This window comes from Trachinotus anak, unplaced genomic scaffold (assembly GCF_046630095.1).
Source record: "Trachinotus anak isolate AG129_WGS33_773 ecotype Australia unplaced genomic scaffold, CSIRO_AGI_Tana_v1 ptg000012l, whole genome shotgun sequence".
Classification (NCBI taxonomy): Eukaryota; Metazoa; Chordata; class Actinopteri; order Carangiformes; family Carangidae; genus Trachinotus; species Trachinotus anak.
In genome coordinates, this window is record NW_027273863.1 from 2,522,211 (window position 1) to 2,541,882 (window position 19,672).

Consider the following 19,672-nt stretch of genomic DNA (forward strand, 5'->3'; position numbering starts at 1 on the left):
AAATGCACACAGCCTGTATTCAGAAACTGAGCCTTAAAACCAGCCGTCAGGACTTCTGGAACTTTGTGATGTCAAAACAAGGCAGTCACTACTTTCAGCCACGCCCCAAGCCCCGCCCACCTGGACTCACCATCCAACCTTTCGGGATTTGGTTTCTCTGAGTGTTTACCTGAAATCTGCTATATTTTTATTGGATCACTCAGAAAACAGTCAGCCAATCAGAAGAGAGGCTCTTACTCATCTGGCAGGATATCAGTAAAGCTTAAGTAAAAAGTGCATAGTTTGTGCTAGTTACACACACACGTTAAGGTCTGAAAACCACAAATATATCTTCTTATGGATATGAACACTTCAAATAGAACACTGTGTAAAATATGGACCTTGAAGTCAACAATGTTTATAGCCAATACAAATACAGTAAAAGCTGACTGCTGACTGGCCACCAAAATCAGCTGACTACCACAGAAACTTCACACATACTATGGTAAACTCGTCAGTTTTAGGACAGCCCCTTGAGCAGATACTGGCCACTTCAGCTCAATCAGCTGCAGTGAACACTCCACAGTCACCCAGTGCATTGTTATACTTCTTCTGCTGCGCCCAATCAGCTCCATCGGTGAGTTCATTACATTAATCTTTATTATGAGATTTACATATGTTTATTTTATTGGTTAATTCATGTGTAATATTGTGGTATTTATAAATGCATGGTGAAATTGACGTGTCCCTTTAAATGTGAGTAAGATGAACTTTCAGCTTCACACCGAATCCTGAAATGACTCAGTGAGGACATGTCTCAGAAGTGAAATGTTTTTAATTACCTAGAAATGTGTCAATCACAGTTTGTTGTAGTGATTGAAAATAAATTCATGGTTTTATCTGCTACTGTCAAACTGCAGAAATGTGAATGGTAACACTGCAAACTACACACCCGTAATTCATTATAAATCACTATAAAGCACTGATTACATTTACTGTGACCATTTTTAATGTAAAATATACAAAACGCCAACAAGACACCTAACATTAGTGAATATTGTCATGTTTTCAGATGTTTTATTTATAGTCTGAAGATCTCATCTGATCATCATATTTTCTCCTGAGGATGTATAAATGAAGGATAATCACATTTTAAAGGCTGAGTAGACATAGATGTTAGAATTTAAGACTTCAGAAAAATCATCAATGGATGGCACCTTTTAATAATAATTAAAAAATAAAAGAAAATTAAAATAAAAAACTTTATTGTATATTTATTGGTCTGGTTGAAAGAGAGCCTTGATACATAACAAGCATCACAAAGAGAATATGAGTGAATATGAATATACAATGAATATTTATTAATTAGTAATCAACCTTTGCAGCTGCATTAATACTATATAGAAACACAAAGCTCTTTAATTACTAAAAGCATTTGGGGGCAAAAAAGAAGACGATAAATACTGATGATGATGATGCAACAAGTCAGGGACAGGAAATGAGCCTCGGTGCTCCTTCACAGTGACACAGAGCAGATTAATGAAACCAATTCTGTGTAAGAACATATGAAATATGAATAAATCATATTTCCATCTACTTTGCAACTTATCATAAACCCACAAATGGTTCATTGATGACTAAACAACAACAACACAACCTCATCATGTGCACATATAAATTATCTCTATGATAAATACTATAAATTAATACACAACATCAAACAACTGTACAAGAAAATAAACTTACAGCTTTCCCACAGCTATACCTGAAGTGAAAAGAGACTGAAGTAGACGGCTTCACATAGCTCTGCTTCCATAGCTACAAAACTGCACAAAGGAAGGTGAAGAACTACTTCCTGTTTCCTGTAACGACCCAGCGCAGACTGTGACACCGTGCTGCTTACACCAAGATTTAAAACTGTGAAACATTACAGTAAAATTTATTAATTCCAGTGGGATCACCATGATCTGCAAAAATGTTCCACACAGAATTGAACTTTGACATTTCAGCTGTTGACTAATAGCAAGCACAAAAGATCAATGTTTTACACACAGTTTTGAGATTTGATGGTACAAATGTCTTTTTGATAAACTTAATCAACTTCTTATCCTATTAGCAACAGAGCTATTAGAGATTATTTTCCCTCTTCAATAACTTTTTGCAATTTGACCAGCTTTCAGCCCCACTGATGTCACTTGTCAAGGTATTGTGGGATTCCAGTCAGCTGACCTGTAATTTGCAAAAGATTTTTAAAAAATTAAACTTTATGCAAATGAGGGCAACATTCATAGTTACATATTGTTTTGCCAAAAAACTGACAAAAAAAAGTGGTGATGTGAACCAGCTAAAAATGACAGAAACCATCTTTGGGAAAGTGTCCCATCAGCTAACATGGAGAGGGCGGGGCTTATAGCCACCAGGGGGCAATCCAGATGTTCTGGCTTCACTTTTGGGGGCTGTGATGTCATTCATCTTTATCAAGCGTCAACCTCTGGATCTGAAACATGAAACATCAACAGTGAAGATCTAAACCTGCAGTTCCTCTAATGACCACTAGAGTCTGGCTCCAACAGTGAGTCAATCCCCATAGACTCCCATGTTAAAATGTCCAACTTTACAGCAGAAATAAACATATTTACAGCTTGGGACAAAAACTGTTCTGGTCTCTAGAGCTAATTTCCTCCTTCATGAAAACTGCACTGGCTGAATTTTTATATTACTCACCTGTTTACATTTTATTAAGGCTGCAAAGTGTAAGCTTCACACACACCGCACCTCTTTGCCCATTTTTGGATTAGCTGTGAGTTAGGCAGAGCCAGGCACTGCCATGGTGGCAATGGTTGAGCAGCTCACTCTGAACTTCAAAGCTGGCCACGTGTATTGTTGTTAAAAGAGCAGGCTTCTTTTTTACATGTTTGCTAATGAACAAGCTGCTCCACAGTGTGCAAGCAGTGGAACAACCACAGCGATGAGCATGATATGATTAGGTTAAGTGGAGGTTCAGTGGAGGTTTGCTATATTAGCAGTGAATACCTCATGAAGTCCAAGATAGGCAGTTATCACAGTGAGCCACAACAGCAACCAAGATGGACACCACTGTTCCAGATTTAAACATGCTAACCCTCTGCTGTCATTACTGTGGGCTATTGTTGACCTCAGCTTTTGCAGTTTCTCAGGTGTAGATGTGATGCATTCTGCTGCATTTATAAAACAGATGCAGTGCCCTCAGAGGTATTTTCACAGTGTCTCCTGTCTGTCTGCAGTGATAGAATATTTGCCCTGGGCCAAACCAATGCTGAAATTCAATATTTCCAAAAACTGCACCAGCATCTACTGCAGCTGGTTTTAAGCTTGGGCAGTGGTCTCAATAAAGTGGACTTGACCTGCACCCAGCAAAGAAGAAGAGCAGAGCAGAGTAGCACAGTCTGGGAAAAGTTGGGGTTAAACACTGGGCACAAATAGGACCATCAACCTACCGCACTGTTAGCAGAGGGCTAGCATGTTGTCAAGGTCCAGGTATTGTTTTTGTGGGAAACTCACAGGAAAGTTGTTAACTACAGGGATTGATACTCCTACAACACCCCTCATAAAGTATAGCTACTCTTTGAGTTCAGAGGTGAAGAGCAGAAAGCTCAGCCCTCTTCAGCCTGAGTCATTTCTGGGAACTAGTATTTCACAGCTGTTGAGAGAGTCAGGACTTTTTCTTAATGCTGAACTAAGCAGTTTCTCTTCCCTATTTTGAAGATCTAACAAAAAAAAAATCAACATAAGATGATGGAACAGACATGAATCATTCATTAGCAGACATTTATTTCATAACGCGACTCATTTTACCTTTGACACATTACTCTCAGGGTTTAATGTTGTTTGGATCCACTTCAGTGATTGTCATTTCTGCAGCTGAGACACAGAATGGTTACTAATCTAGTCCAACAATACAAGACAGAAAACCCTCCAGCTTGATACAGTCCTCACTGTCTGTTGGAGCTTTTACTGGACACTGCGTTGAACATTGAGCAACATCATATCTGAGTATCTGAAAGGGAACATACAGCAGCTGTCACAATTCAGAGGCTACATCTGCATACTGGTGCGTCACAGCGGTGCAACTAAGTTGCCCCAGTTCAAAGGCTCCTTCAAATGTGTCCTTCTTTTCCTTGACAACGAAGGCTCCAACAGGAAGATCCTTCGTGGCCCAAGATTCATTGCGCACTGGTAATGAATATAATATGGCAACATTGACAGAGAGCCTGAGGAGTTTTTGTAAAAATCATTACATTATTGTCAAGGTTGCTAGGCAACAGGAACCATGCAAACATCAGACATAGATGTTTATCAAAGCGAGTGTACAAATTACTTTTATATGTTAGTTTACTTGCATGTTACCACGCAGGTACTTAGATTTGGCCAAGCTTCAAGCAAACAGTGGAGGTCAGATGTGTGGGGTGTTTGTTCAGTGAGAGGTTCGAGCTGAAGTCAAACACTAACCTGAGTCTTTAACGTCTTTGTGCCACAGGTCAAATTGCAGCCATGAGCGACGATGACCAGTTCAGCTTCTTCATGGAACTCTTCAATGACACCGACACCAACACGACTGACCCGAGCTACGTGGTCGACAGGACTGTCAAGCTCTGCACAAAGACCAGTGTCAACCAGTTCGGTGCAAAAATTATCCCAGTTTTCTACTATGTCAACTTCCTCCTGAGTTACCTTGGCAATGGGCTCGTCCTCTTCATCATCTACAAATATGAGAAGCTCCACACGGTGACAAACATCTTCCTCCTGAATTTGGTCCTCTCCAACATCATCTTTGCCACCAGCCTACCCTTCTGGGCAACGTACCACCTGTCTGAGTGGATTTTTGGCCTGGCCCTGTGCAAGATTGTCAGCAGCGCCTACTTTATCGGCTTCTACAGCTCCATCCTCTTCCTCACGCTCATGACTTTTGACCGCTACCTCATGGTGGTGCATGCAGTGGCAGCTGCCAAGAGCAGGAAGAAGGCATATGCCATCATCGCATCAGTGATAGTTTGGTGCATCAGTATCGCGGCAAGCGTGAAAGAGTTGGTTCTCCGAAATGTGGGGGAGAATCCGTTCAGTGGGCTGATGTGCGAGGAGTCCGGATACCCTGAAAGCACCATGCAGCGCTGGCGCCTGGTCACCTACTACCAACAGTTCCTGCTCTTCTTCCTCCTCCCTCTCTTCATGGTGATGTACTGCTACATCAGCATCACCGTCCGCATCATGTCCACCCGCATGAAGGAGAAGTGCCGCGCCATCAAGCTCATATTCGTCATCATCTTCACCTTCTTCATCTGCTGGACACCCTACAACATCGTCATCCTCCTTCAAGCGTTACAGATATCCAGTGCCAGTGAGGACGACTCCTCGTGTCCAGACTTAGAGAGGTTGGACTATGCTCTATATGTGACCAGGAACATAGCCTACCTGTACTGCTGCATCAGTCCTGTGTTCTACACATTTGTGGGGAAGAAGTTCCAGAGTCACTTCAGGCGGCTGCTGGCCAAGAAGATCCCCTGTCTGAAGAGACACATGAGCCTGAACAGCCAGAGCACCAGGACCACATCACAGAGGTCACCGTACTCTGAGTACTAGCCAGACAGACAGACAGACACACACACACACACCACACACACACACACACACACACACACACACATTATTGTAAGGACCCTAACATAAACCTAATTCTAACCCTAAAACTGAAAGGTTCTCACTCTGTTAGGAAAATGTTTTTGGTCCTCACTATGTAGCATTTATAAACACACAAACACACACACACAGACACACACACACACACACACACACACACACACACACACACACACTCACACTGTACAATCATACAATCATATAATCATCAATATTATATTATACTCTGGCATAAGGATTACAGGTTGTTAGGATTTAGAAATATACTTTGTGTTGTGACAAACTGTTATTCTCTGTTGCTTTAGCTCATTACAAAACGAGAAAATTCAATTCACTTGTGTTCTTCAACTGCAGATGAAAAGTTTCCTTCCTGTCAGATAATCACTTACAAACAATCAACTCTTCTTTCATCATTAACTTCATTAGATAAGCTTCAAAACGACTGTTTCAAAACTGCGTCACTTCAATCAGTCATTCATCTTTTATCATGCTGTTTTTTTGCATGTTGTATTTGTGTTAGAAATGATGAAGGCTTGCTGTGTGTCCCTTTAGCTACTGTACACAGCTATGAAATGATTCTGCTGTTGATCATATGTGGATATAATCTGGATCTGGTTAGTCCAGGGGCCCTGAAAACTGGTTTGTGATAATTTCATTGAAAATCTAAATACACAATATGTACATTTTTGATGCTATGGGTCTCAATCAGAGCAATAACAGAGGGAGTAAAGTGGTGATGTGGGATCATGAGAGTTGTAGTCTTCCTCTGGTCAGGATCCTCAGTGTCAGTGGTTCAGGAGGTTTTGACCTGGAGCTGAATTCTCCACAGAGTCTCCTCCTCTCCACAACAAACAGAGCAGCTGATCAGAACCAGTAGAAACACTGAATCAAACTGTTTCACATTTTCACTGATTGGTCGACGCTCTTCAGTGACACAGGACATCTCAGACAGCTGTCAGACGAACACAACACTGACACATGAGCAGAGAGGATATGACATCACTGACAGGCGACCAATGAAATTGAGTGTTACCATGATTAAAATCACAGATTCCTCTGTTTGAGAATTGATGGAAACATTTGTGATGATGTAAGAACTAAACAACATGTAGAACAGAGGTTGAGTTGTTTTTAGACATTTTAATGAAGTTACAGGTTATAACTTTAAGCACCTTAAAATCTGACATGATAAAGGTCTTAAAGTCTAAGACCAAAACCTGTCTGCCTCTCAACACTTTCCGGCTCCATACCCTGACAGAGGCTCTCCCTTGGTCCCATTAGTTTCTGCTAAAGACATAAATCTTTCAAACAGCTCACAAATTCATTGTTTTATTTTGTTAATGTGTTCAGAGCACTGACTGAATGACTGGGCTCTGTAGTTTTCACTGAGCATCATTTAAACTCTGCCTCCCTAGCAGGAGACAGAGATGATTTTGTGGGACGTCACTGTTAAAGCACTTCCTGTCCTGTTGATTCTGTGTATATGTTTGTAGAGATGTATTTGTGAAATGTATGTTGACTGTCCAATAAATATGTCAAAATGTTCTCCTGTGACGTCTTAGCTTTTATGGAAACGATCTGTGTCTCTACTGCTGTGTTTTGTGGGCTTGAACGAATGAGTAGCTTGTTTCCCTTTTCTGTCAGAACATCTGGAGCAGCTTCCTGTCAGCTAAGCACATTTCTCTGGTGAATCAGTGCAGTGAGGTCTGAGGAAACAACATGAAATGTCGACATAGCAGGAATATACTGAGCCAAATGATTTAGCATTAAACCGGTAACATTTCATCCCTACAGTGTCACATTTGAAGTATTTTAAATATAGTTTAGTATTGTACTGCTATGAAGTCCCAAGAAAAAAGGAACGGTCAAAATCAGGCTCATTGGATCATTGGTTGAGCTCCAAAAACCCTTGCATCCTACATCTCCCATAACGCAGTTGGATAGCGTTTGTTGTGTAGCCCCACCCTGACTGATAAATGCCATATTTCCAACTCCACCTGTCCAGTTTGTGATGCAGGTTTTCTTCGGTTGTGTTCACACTGACACGTTTTCAGTCCCTGTCCAGATGAATGTTTTAGCTACGGATCGGAAATAATCTCTGTCCACACTAACACACCTGAAAACACATCACATGACCAGTCAGTACCTGAGCATGTGCGAGCTGGTTTAAACAGGAAGCAGATTGTCTCCTCTCAGTTGGTTAGTGACAGTAAATCCTCTGAAGGAGAAACAGCAAAGACAATTGTAGAGTTCAAATACAGAACTGAACTGAACAACAGCTGCTGCAAAGACAAGATCGGTAACACCTATTATCCATGTTGTTTCACCACTGGTAGTCCAGGCTGATAAGAGCCAATCAGGAGCCACTGTGGGTGTCTACATCATTGTTTCCAAAGGTCTCTGCCTCTGTCCGTCCAGACTACAACACAACCTGGAGTTTCAGACTAAAACGGGTCCAGCAACGTTTCTGAAAGTCTCTGTTTAGACTAAAACATGGAAGAAGAGATGAGTCTTAAACGTAGTAGAGTGGATGTAGCCTAACATTTATACATTTCCCCAAGCTGAGATAACCCTGTTAACATCATCATGACATCATCAGGGTTATTTTCTCAGGTTTGTCAAAGATCCACTACAGACACAGATGTTCACTACACAGATGTTTTAACAGGCACTCGTTTACATGTTTCCATGGTTTTCACAGTTTGTTCTCTTTTTCTTTATATTTTTAGACATTGTCTGTGAGTATTTATAGTATTTTCATTCAATCCATCACACAACACCACCTCTTCTTCTACAATGACAATCATTATATTGGCAAAGTCAGCAGAGACACAATATTGTTGAGAACAATAAATACTGGAGTATGGAGAATTATACAAATAGAAGGGACGACGGGAATTTATCGTGGAGACCACAGAAGAAGAAGAAACTTGAACTTAAGATAAACAGACAGGGTTTGTAGGTCTGTCTACTTTGATGGATATTGTGTAATTATATTAACAGGAGGTGACTGTACATGCACAGACTCACATCTGCACCACCAGTTTGTACAGTTCATGACCCCAGACACCATGAGAGCAAGAGCCAGTTCATTGTCCTGCTTCTCGTTCTCTTACACTCACACTCTTGAGTCAGACGCTCATACGTCACCAGTCCTACGGTTTGTTCCACAGCTGGAAAATCACAACAATAAACTACGGTGTTATCTGTCCTTTCCCCTTATAGGCATTGTCTCTACCTGCAGTTGTGCCATCTTTATCTTTATCATATTTCCATACTAATCATTAGTTTGAGAAAACAGGAAACTGCTCTTACACCACAACACTCACCTCTGACTTCCTCAGCCTCTGCATCTATTCTCTATGTTCTCACATTTGTCTGCAAATCACTTACACTTCTTTGCATCATACACATACTTTATTTATATTTTTACCTCTTATTTCTTTTCTTTTTTCTTTTTTCCAGTATATCTAATTTGTATTAGGCTAGTTTTTTATTGCTGAGTTGACGGGATTCTTGTCAAACACATTTCATTGCTCTGTTAACCTTGTGTTAACCAACATATGACCAATAAACTTAACTTGAGCTTGAACAATGACTCACTTGCAAAATCACAAGGAACACAAGTCACTAACACAAAGTTACACAACCAATCAGTTATCTAGATTAGAATCAGCTTCACTGTGATTGCAAAAATTACACACCAGTAAAATGAAATGCAGTTAACCCAGAGAGTGAAAACAGCAGTACCAGTGCGTGTAGTGACATCTGTTGTGAAAAATGTACAGAATAAACACTAACAGAAGGTTAGTAACTGTGATATATACAACCAGAATTATTGTCTCACAGTTATATGTCTCAGGGTTAATTACCATCTGAATTGCTGCGTTATGGCCAAAAATGTGTTTTGTGTGACAGTGACCTATGACCTTTGATCACCTAATCACTAATCAGTTCATCTTTGAGTCCAAGTAAAGACTTCTACCAAATGTGTGTGTGTGTGTGTGTGTGTGTGTGTGTGTGTGTGTCTTTGTGTCTTTGGGGATGATGCACTGGTGATGTGGAGCAGGGGCTGCTGGGAGGATTCATCAGGGTGACAGCTGGTCCTGAGGCTGCTGGTAGCACCTCCTAGAGGGGAGGAGGGAAAACCACCAGTCCATGGCGTAGGTTTGACTTGCTGAAGAGAGGAGAGTGATGATGGAAATGATGTCAGTCAGTTAAAATGTTTTAAGACTAGTTTTGCCAAATGTTTCATACAGATGTCAGCTCCCTGTGGTGGCCGCTGCCCTGAGCCTGGACCCAGCAGAGACCTGAAATCCCAGTGAGTTTGATCTGCTGCCCTGGGGCGCCTGTAGGGCCCGACAACCACCAAGAACCTGGACAAAAGGCCCAGCGTGGATTTTTCCTTATTGATTTTATTTCATGCATCAGGCACCTGCTGATATTTTTTATGTCTTCTATCTTTATCTTTAATGCTGAGATCTTGATATAACGCCTCTGTGGCATTTATTCCTGCTCTGCTCTGTTCTGCTCTGTTGTTCTGCTCTGTTCTTTTGAGAACATCTGGTATCTATGTTATTTTCCCAGACTTTTATATCCCACTAATGACGAGCACCGAGCTTTGTGTTCTTCTCTGGTGTTCCCCCCGGGGTATCGTGCGGACTCTTCAGCCCCCCCCCAATCTCAAGGAGTCCTGTATTGTTAGGCCTACATATCGGATCATACCAAGTGCGGCAGAGACCGGGGGTGTATTGATTAGTCCGGCAGCTCTGTGGTTAGACAGCCCGTCTGACCATGCACCTGGAGCCCGAGGCCCGGCCCGCTGCACAACCGCGTTCTGCTCACAGGCTGGTCCCGGAGGTTGTTGGTGAGACCCCGCTGCAGTGCCGCTGGGCAGGCTGAGGAGAGGAGGGAGGAGGGAGGACAGTACGGCAGAGCGCAGCGGGCGGACAGCCATTGCTTTTTTTTGCCGTCGCTGCTAAGAAAGAAAGCAGCGTCTCGGCTGTGAACCACCGGAACAACAGACAGCCCAGCGGAGGCAAGCCCGCACCGAGACCCGCACCGAGACCCGCACTCAGACCCGCACCCTGACCCGCCCGGACCCGCCTGTCTTGACTTGGATCGTGTGGGTTTTCTGTGAGGATGTCTTCTGTGACTGCGCTGTTGTTGCTGCCAGTCCTGTGGAGCAGCATCAGCACCTCCAGCGCTGCAGCCTCAGCATCCCGTAAGTAGGCTAGACACACACACGTACACACACACACACACACACACACACACACACACACACACACACACACACACACACACACACACACACACACACACACACACAACATGACAACCGTGGCTAATTTGGTGGTTTGTTCTCTGTGCAGTCAGGGATGGGGACTACAGTCAGGACTCATGAGGCCAGAGCACAAGCATAAACAGCAGAGCTGGGGATCATACAGTATCACAATGATGACAACACACACAGACACACACACACACAGTCATCATCACGACTTATATGGAGGAAAACATGAACCTCAGTGTCATCAGCCATGTACTTCTAATACTGAAACAAACACTTTCAAACACGTTTATTTCTGCACACATCCAGCCTGTGTCATAATCTGTTCTGAGCCATTACAAACTGCTCAGACATGAAGATCAGTTAACTGAGCCTTTTCTTCTGTCTGAAAAAGAAATATGATGTCATCAGGGTTATATATATATTTTGGGTCATTTTGGTCTGAGAAAGTCTTTGTCCTTTCAGATGAAGTAAGATAAGAAAAACTTGATTGATCCCACTTAGGGAAATTCATTTCACTGAAGAGGCATTGAAGGTCCAATGAAAGATACTGTTGAGATGCATTACGGAAACTGTAGGATCCAAGCTGTAATTAGCAGCTGGTACTTAGCTAAAAATTTGAATATTATGGAGCCTTCTCACTACTGCTCACTGTTCCACCAGCTGTCGTTTGCACTTGTCTATTTTCTAGGTGTAATTCTCAAAAATTAATATAAAGAAAACAACATGGTTTTTATGGTTTTATGGTTTGATAAGGACATTGTACTGAAAATCTTTTTGAGACTAAACTCCTGTGGGTTGCGATTAATCATAAACTAACATGGAAACAACATATTGATCATATTAAAGAAAAAATACCCAAGTCAATAGTAATTTTGTATAAATCTAGGGATATGATAAATTGCAAGGCTCTGTATTTAATTTTTTGTTCACTTATACTTCCTTATACTTACTGTGAAGTCTGGGGATTGACCTATAGAACCAGTATAAATTCAAAATGAGCCGTACGTATCATTAATAAGGCGCGTTACCAAAATCACACTAGTCCATTGTTTCTAAATTCTCATGCTATGAAATTTAATTATATAGTTTATTAAAAAATAATGCAAGAAATGTTCAGAGCTAAATCAAAGCCAAAGTCGCTCCCAGACTGTAGAAAAGTTCTTTTAAATACAGAGGAGTAAATATGATCTGAACGAGGTTCCTACCCTTTTGGTGGGTAGGTTATACTGATAAGAATGCAGGCAGGTATATATGAGCATGTCGCTTCGGCCTGAGCCTGTTCACTCACTACTGTACACATAAACCGTTGACTGTGTTGTTTTTTTTTGCTCTCTGTACTGTTTATATTCACTGAATAAAAACTACAAAGTACATGCGGCCGGTCGTGCTGTGCACCAGAGACACAGTCCACTCAGACTTTTTAAACATCAGAGTCATAACAGTGATCGTCTCAGTCAGACAGTAAAGAAACATGGTCCCACCTCAGAGTCACACCAAAAGACTGACATCAGTTTAATATGGATAGGTTTGGTGTGGCTCAGCACAAAGGACACAAACTTTCCAGCTGCTTCACACTTGTCTCATTTCCACCTGTGTATCTGACAGACGCAGGAATAGCAAACATGACCGTGTGTTTAGAGCAGAGGCTTGAACTCGACCCCTGGTTCAGGTGCAGTCAGCAGCTGTGGTTACCCTCTGTAGTTACTCTAGTGGTCGTTAGAGGAGCTGCAGTTCACTGAGCTCTGTGTGGAGTCATGATGGTCTCTAATGAGATATGACACAAATGATAACTTAATTGTTGGAAGGGACAGTTTCTGTCCACCTGTTTTAAAATTTAAAAAATCCAAAATATTGCAAACACACATGACTTTGGTGCAGGAGTGTGCATCTTGATGGAGAGAAGAACACCACCCTGGTAAGAACCAATGAAAAGATTTGTCAGAGGTGCTTGAGTCATGAAGGTGACAAAGATTCACTAAGATTCCTGAATATTAGTTCAAATTAGCCAGAAAATGTGATACAAACATAACCAGCATTGACAGATGTGGACAGCTACAGCTGACAGGCGGTGATCTGAAGAAATCACCTTGGTTCAACTCAGAGATTTTTAAGCTCAAAGGGTTTTTATTTATTTTACAGAATCTCACTTCACTGTCAGAGCCTCACATCCCTCTTCTCTCCTCCCCTCTCCTCTCATCCCTGTGTCCTTGAACGGCACAGTCTGCTTGCTGCCTCTCATGCCCGTCATCCTGCTGTGGACTGAGGGCAGAATAGTGAAATCACCTCGATTCAATAACAGTTTTTTTAGTTTCTGCTTTTATATAGTTCCTCGTCCTCAGTAGCCTCCTAGAATGGGATTAGATGTGTGCTCAAATTTTATTTACCAATTTAACGTCATTAGAACTGGATCCAGTGCTGTTTGTCTTTATCTGTTTTGTGAACAGCACAGAGCCACAGATGGCTTTTGTTTTAGGAAACTCAGCACTTCTCTGCTTCTCTCTCTGTGCATCTTCACAGACCAGCTGGTTCGTCCTTTACATTCAGTAGGTGCAGTCCTGCACTGTAACAACGATCCACCATCTTTTTTATTTATATCTAGTGAGGAAGCAGAATATTCTCAGTTCACATAATCTGGTAGAAAGTCAGATACATTTTTTACAGGCGGCTCGTGCAGCTGGAAATGAAAGCTAGCTTAGCTACACTTTCATAGCCCGGCTTGTTTCTAGCTTTTTGGGGGAACTATGCAAACTCTTGTTCAAAGTCCCCACCCTTCAAAGCACCCATGAATGCACATAGAGTCTGTATCATATTCCTTATAAATAGAAAAATGACCAAATGCTACTTTTTACATATAAAAAAAACTATAAAAATGTGTCCTTAATGTTGCTTTTGACAAGATATTTAAAAAGCATTTTTCTTCAAACTTAAATCAAAACATTGCAACTGAAGTTATTCCTGTAAATACACCACATAGCAACCTCCTCCAACACTGAGTGAAGCTACTGAGTTAGTGCCTTTCTCTGCATCCTTACCTATAACACCTTGGTCGCTATGGTTACAGAGGATAGAAGTGGCTCCGTCTGGACACTATCAGTCTTAAAGGAAGTTAAACATTGAACAGTATGATTCTCTGTGACCCGCACCCTTGGAGTGTTAGTGTGTCTGCTAAGTAAGAATAGTAGACTAAAGGTTAGAGTAAATGCTAACATGCTAACAGCCTACTACATTTAACACAATTTATAGATGTTGGCTGAAATATTCTCTCCTTGATGACAGTGTTCATAAAGTCAGTCTAACATTTGATCATCTGAGCAGTTGCAGTTGACTAATGTGTGTAAAGTTGCCACTGAAGGAGCAGTAGTTACATAACCTTTGAAATGAGCCATGATTTAAAGGAACTATTTATAATTTTGCAATTGCTATATCGCTAATATTAGCATTAACCTACAGGTTACAGCTGACTTGTTAAGAGAAAGTTAAGATGTCACTCACTCACAATCTCTGCAATACTCCTTAATCCCGCTGCACAGAACTTGTTTAAAGGAGCTATTTGTAAGTTTTGCTAGTGCTACATAGCTAACATTAGCATAAACAGCTGTTTACTTACCAATATTACCAAGATCTCCAGCCATCATTGTGTTAACAATATATACATCCTCTGCAGCACGTACTTCTTCAGTGCAGACTGGATGCTACAGTGACTCGGTATCAGAAAATGATGTGGCAGGAGCTAGCTGGTTAGCATGCTAACCTCAGTAGAAAAAAAGATGTGATAGAGTCACCTCTGGAGACAGATGTTGGTGAGTAAAGGATGAAGTTTGATGCTGAATTCACAGTGTTTCTTCCTGACTGGTAAGTAAACAGGTGTCAATGTTAACATTAGGTATATAGCAACAGCAAAACTTACAACTAGCTCCTTTAGCCTTGCACATGCATGCAGTGTGTGCTTTTTATTCAGCAAACAATCATTTTAAAAATGTATAATTCTTCCCTAAACAGAGAGAGAGAGAGTACTGCCATGAAAAAATAGACGTTGTTGTGAGGTTAGCTTGATGAAGTTTCTCCCATTTAGACCGGAGAAAGTGTAAAAACTAAAGTCTAAAGAAAGATAGAGGGGGGCATCAGAGTGGCATCTGTAGACCTGGCAGGACGTTAGAGTTGGAAACATTAGGGAAATGAAAAACAGAGACCTGGTACCAAATCCTCTTTTACACCAGATCCAGATGACACATCCTCACCTCAGAAACTAGACATTATCAGAACACTGAGCAGTGTCATCTTCACTAAAATATGTGAATATAAACTAAATGACCGCTGTGACTCTCTTCATACGTTATCACAAAAGTGACACTACACGTTAGTGTTACTATGATTCACACAATCAATGCAATCGAGTCAACGAGTGTTCATCTGTATTGATGGTGCAGGTCCAACATTTCTGATCTCAGGTCAGTCAGACGGGGACATTCAGTCTTTCAGTCGTACAGGCTCCCGTTTCATGTTTGTGTACTACACTGAAACGTGATCATGTAGAAGTTTGCGAGCTCATTTGAGTAGAACAGTTAGTGTCAGTGGTGCAGTTAGATACATGACGACTCACTGTCAGTCACTCGACCTAAATAGAAAGTATATTTTACGAAGTGAACCAATAAATGAGAGAAGAACAGGCAGCGAACTAGAAGCGGTCGAGGCAGACGGCCGCCCACCCCGAGCCCGGTTCTGTTGGAGGTTTCTTCCTGTTAAAAGGGAGTTTTTCCTCCCCCCTGTCGCCAAGCGCTTGCTCTTTGTGGGAACTGTTGGGTTTATTCTGTAACAAAGTAAGGTCTTGACCTTACCCTGTAAAGTGCCTTGAGATAATGTATATTATGATTTGGTGCTATACAAATAAAATTGAATTGAATTGAATTGAAGCTGGATTTTCATTAATGAGAAGTAGAAAAAGTTTGAACCACTGACTGAGGAACCAGCCTCACAGTTAGACTTTATTCATTGAGGGCTTCATGGTGTTCATGGTGCAGCTGTTAGATCTCTACATAAAATAATTTCATCTCATGGAGGTTAAAGAATAAACTCTGTCTATATGTCATTTCAATAAGTCACTCCATCACACAGAACATTACCAAAACAACAGTCCCTGAAGACCTGGTCAAACCTGATTCCAACTTCCTGTCACTTCCTGCTGTGGTTGTCTGATCTCATCCCCAGGTCTGAAGAAAGAGTCCACACAGGAAATCATTTTTACTCTGTGTCTTCTCTGGTGTGCTGCATGTAGTGTTTTATCCACAGACAGCTGTGTGGGCTCTCTTTGGACCTGTACCCTCCACTACAGTCACCTGTCAGCCTCCATGTTCTCCATCACTTGACCAGCCCTCTGTCCCCGCTCAGAGTCACATTGTCTGGGTTTGGTCCTGGTCCTGGTTCTGGTCCTGGTGTGAAGAGACCTGTTCTTTGTTCATGCTGCCAGTAATACCAGCATCTGTCTCCAGCTGTTTGTATGTAGTGAACTTATTAACACTTTACTATTATTACCACCACTACTTACAGAAGCCTTTCGGAAGAGGCAATGAATTGTTTTTTTTTTTTTCTGGGAAGAAATTTTGTTTGGAAGATTTTTTGCTTTTCCACAAAAAAAAAAGTTTTTTTGTGATTACTTTTTTTAATCTAAGTTTTTTTTAGTATCTATATAAACACCCCCTGAGAGGCAAGTAAAAAAATATTTTGGGAGGGGGGTTAATTTCTCTTTTTAAAATGAACTTGCCTCTCGGGGGTGGTTAAAACAGGTGAAAAAAACAAAAACTTATCTTGGTTTAAAAAAAAAAAAATCTAAACAATTTATCAATCAATCACTAAATAAAAACAAGTCTAATATCAGCCTGTGTCGTCGTCCTGGAGAAACACTGGAAACAGTTTCTGCTGGGTAGACGTGTGATTTGAGTCCGTCTGGCGCAGACAGTTTGGCTGGCAGCTGTCCTCTCAGCTCCTCAGGAGCTGCTGCTGTCAGGACATCTGCCTCTGAGGAGGGATGTGGCTGAGCAGAGGTCGGGGAGTGTGAACAGATGGATGCTTTGGTAGCGCTGCAGATATCTTGCTTTTCATATGGATTCACAGTAACAGTTATTTCTCTGTCTGTAAGTTGGCATTCATACAACCATCTCTTCCATGCTCCTCAACGGTCGTGTGGTAATTTCCCTTTTTTCTTTCTGTGACATCATCTTAATCCCTCCCACAAAGCTCTCTCCTCCAGCCAATGAGCAAACAGCAGACCAGTTTGAATCTGGACATGTGCATGGTGTGGGTGGTGAGTATGAAACCTGACATGAAAACCATCAGCTGACTCATGTGATTTCAAACTGATAAATAAAAAAAACTTCCTACTTCAACAAATTCAAATAACAACACAAACACCAGGAAACTGTCCCCTGCTCTTCATGTGGTCTGTCTGTCTGTCACACTGTCAGTGGATGTTCAGAAACGTCACCGTGACATAGAATCTGGGGTTTTGCAGGAGACACAGGAAGGAGAATATTGTTCCACTGATAAAACATCACTTGATGTAGAACATGTTCTGTGTTCTCCTCAGACACGAGGATGTGAGCTAGTGTTCTCCAGGTTCTGTGGAGCAGATCATCTGTACACTGCTCAATACAGGCTGGGCTTGTTTTGTGATGCATATGAGAAAGCTCATTACCATACCCTGCACCTGTCTCTCCCTCACACACATACACACACACACACAGCGCTCCCACCCCTCCCCCGTCCAAAACTCCATCTTATATCAACTGTGATGAATGTGTTGAGAACAAAGACACACACACACACACACACATCCTTGTTTTCCTATACTCATGAGGACCCATCATTGACTTAATGTTTTCCCTAAACTCAACCATCTCATCTGAGCTGTGGCTCAGGAGGTGGAGGTCCTCCAGCCCACATGCCGAAGTGTCCTTGGGCAAAACGCTGAACCCCAAATTGTCCCTAATGTATCATCGATGTGTGAATTTGCATGTATGGTGGAAAGTGCTTTGTGAGTGGTGGTGATAATGATGAGCTGAGCTGTGTCTCTTGTCTTGTCTCTCTGGTTCAGGGAAGTGTGAGGACAGCCTGGCCACCCCTCTTCCCTTCAGCTCCTTCACCAGCTCATCAGTGTTCACCCGAGGACACGGAGCTGGTTATGCCAAACTCAATCGAAAACAAGGTAGGACTGAGGCTCACCCAGAGGAGCGGTGTGACTGGATGCACTTACCACTGCATGCTGCTGACCGAACAACGGTCAGGAGTTCCTGCTCCTGTTCTGGGCCAGCATTCATGCATTCATTCATTCGTTCATTCATTCATACATTCATCTACTCACTGACTCATCACCTACTTTGTTCCCACCATGGATCTTGTCCAGTCACGGAGCAGTAATCAGTTCTATCAGACTTGCTTTTCATTAATATATGAATGAGGCTTTGCTGAGCTGTAATGATATTGTGGTTAATATCCACAACCCCTCATATCTTGTGAGTAAATAAGAAAGGGCCTGAAAACTATGACTACACAGTTAAAGTAAAGAGAAAAAAAAACTTTTCACAAAGTAGCTACATGTCTGAACATGGCGTCACCTACTGACAAAGCTCAGAGACCTGAGTTGTAACAGACGTCATCAGATGTTGATGAGAAAAACAAACCTTAAAACCATACAGTTACTTTGTCAGCCCACAGCTGTGTCTCCTGAAAGAGCGTCCCCACAGCAGCAGGCATACCAGACCTTCGTTGTTGTGGTTGCAATTATAAACATGCACACTGTTTTGAAAGCAGCGTACTCATCTTCGCTGCCATGGTTACTATAATCACAGTCATGTCTTAGTTAGATCTAGGAAAAGATGGTAGTTTGATTTAAAATAAGTACTTCCTCAACATCAGACGATCTTTGTTGTCATGGTGAACAGTCATGGATAATAGAAACAACATAAACTGCTACTCTCACATGGGAATCGAACACCACTCTCCTGTGTCATATTCATCCATCCACCCCAACCTCCTCCTGATGTGGACTTTGTTGCTCTATAAACTACGTCACTGCACTTTTCCCTTTGCTCCTGTCATCATTACTACGACCACTAGATGTCGCCTAGCAACAATGCAGCAAGGAATTGTGGGACTGTGTTTTCTCCTTTCCTTTCGTAAAGGCAGCTCCAGTATTAAAGGAGATAAGATAGGACGCATTGAAGCTCCTTTCCTCAGCTGTTGTCATGGCTGCTGCTCAGATACTCCAGCTCACTTCCATCAGTTTGAACCTTCAGGAGAAAAACAGACTTTAAGACCCAAAGCCTGAGACTCAGCCATGTCCATTTTCCTGCTCCTCTTCCTTTTCTCTTTCTCCCACCTTTCACCAAGGAGCTGGAGGCTGGTCGCCCCTGGATACGGACCGTTACCAGTGGTTACAGATGGACCTGGGTTCTAGGAAGCAGGTGGTTGCCATAGTGACTCAGGGTCGCTACAGCAGCTCTGACTGGACCAGCAAGTATCGGCTGCTTTACAGTGACACGCAGAAAAACTGGAGGCCGTATCTGCAGGACGGAAACATCTGGGTGAGGACGAATCTTATGTCATCATCAAATCTAAACTTTAAAACAATTGTTTGCAATTTGTGTCAGACAGCGCACAAAGATGCTACTGGAATCAGCGCAGTGTTGTCTTTATTTGTTTATATATGTCAGCTGTAACTTCAGATTTTAC

General features: G+C 41.9%; 2 protein-coding genes across 3 annotated transcripts in view; both read left to right on the plus strand.

Annotated features, from left to right (window-relative positions):
- Positions 1 to 484: 484 nt before the first annotated feature.
- On the plus strand, positions 485 to 7,197 carry ccr12a (chemokine (C-C motif) receptor 12a). The gene is made up of 2 exons (XM_071492031.1): positions 485 to 616; positions 4,496 to 7,197. Exon 2 carries the CDS (start codon positions 4,510 to 4,512, stop codon positions 5,593 to 5,595), a length of 1,086 nt encoding a protein of 361 aa, XP_071348132.1. The 5' UTR covers positions 485 to 616; positions 4,496 to 4,509; the 3' UTR covers positions 5,596 to 7,197.
- A 3,234-nt stretch (positions 7,198 to 10,431) lies between these two features.
- The window catches only part of cntnap2b (contactin associated protein 2b), a 32,999-nt gene continuing 23,758 nt past the window's right edge, over positions 10,432 to 19,672 (plus strand). The window contains exons 1-3 of one of the 2 annotated variants that reach the window (XM_071491539.1): positions 10,432 to 10,876; positions 18,036 to 18,146; positions 19,331 to 19,524. In XM_071491539.1, coding sequence (XP_071347640.1) covers positions 10,795 to 10,876; positions 18,036 to 18,146; positions 19,331 to 19,524 — 387 coding nt within the window. In that variant the 5' untranslated portion in view covers positions 10,432 to 10,794. Of the gene's footprint in view, positions 10,877 to 13,461; positions 14,749 to 18,035; positions 18,147 to 19,330; positions 19,525 to 19,672 lie in introns of those variants that run through there. The other variant, XM_071491540.1, reaches the window with a different exon arrangement.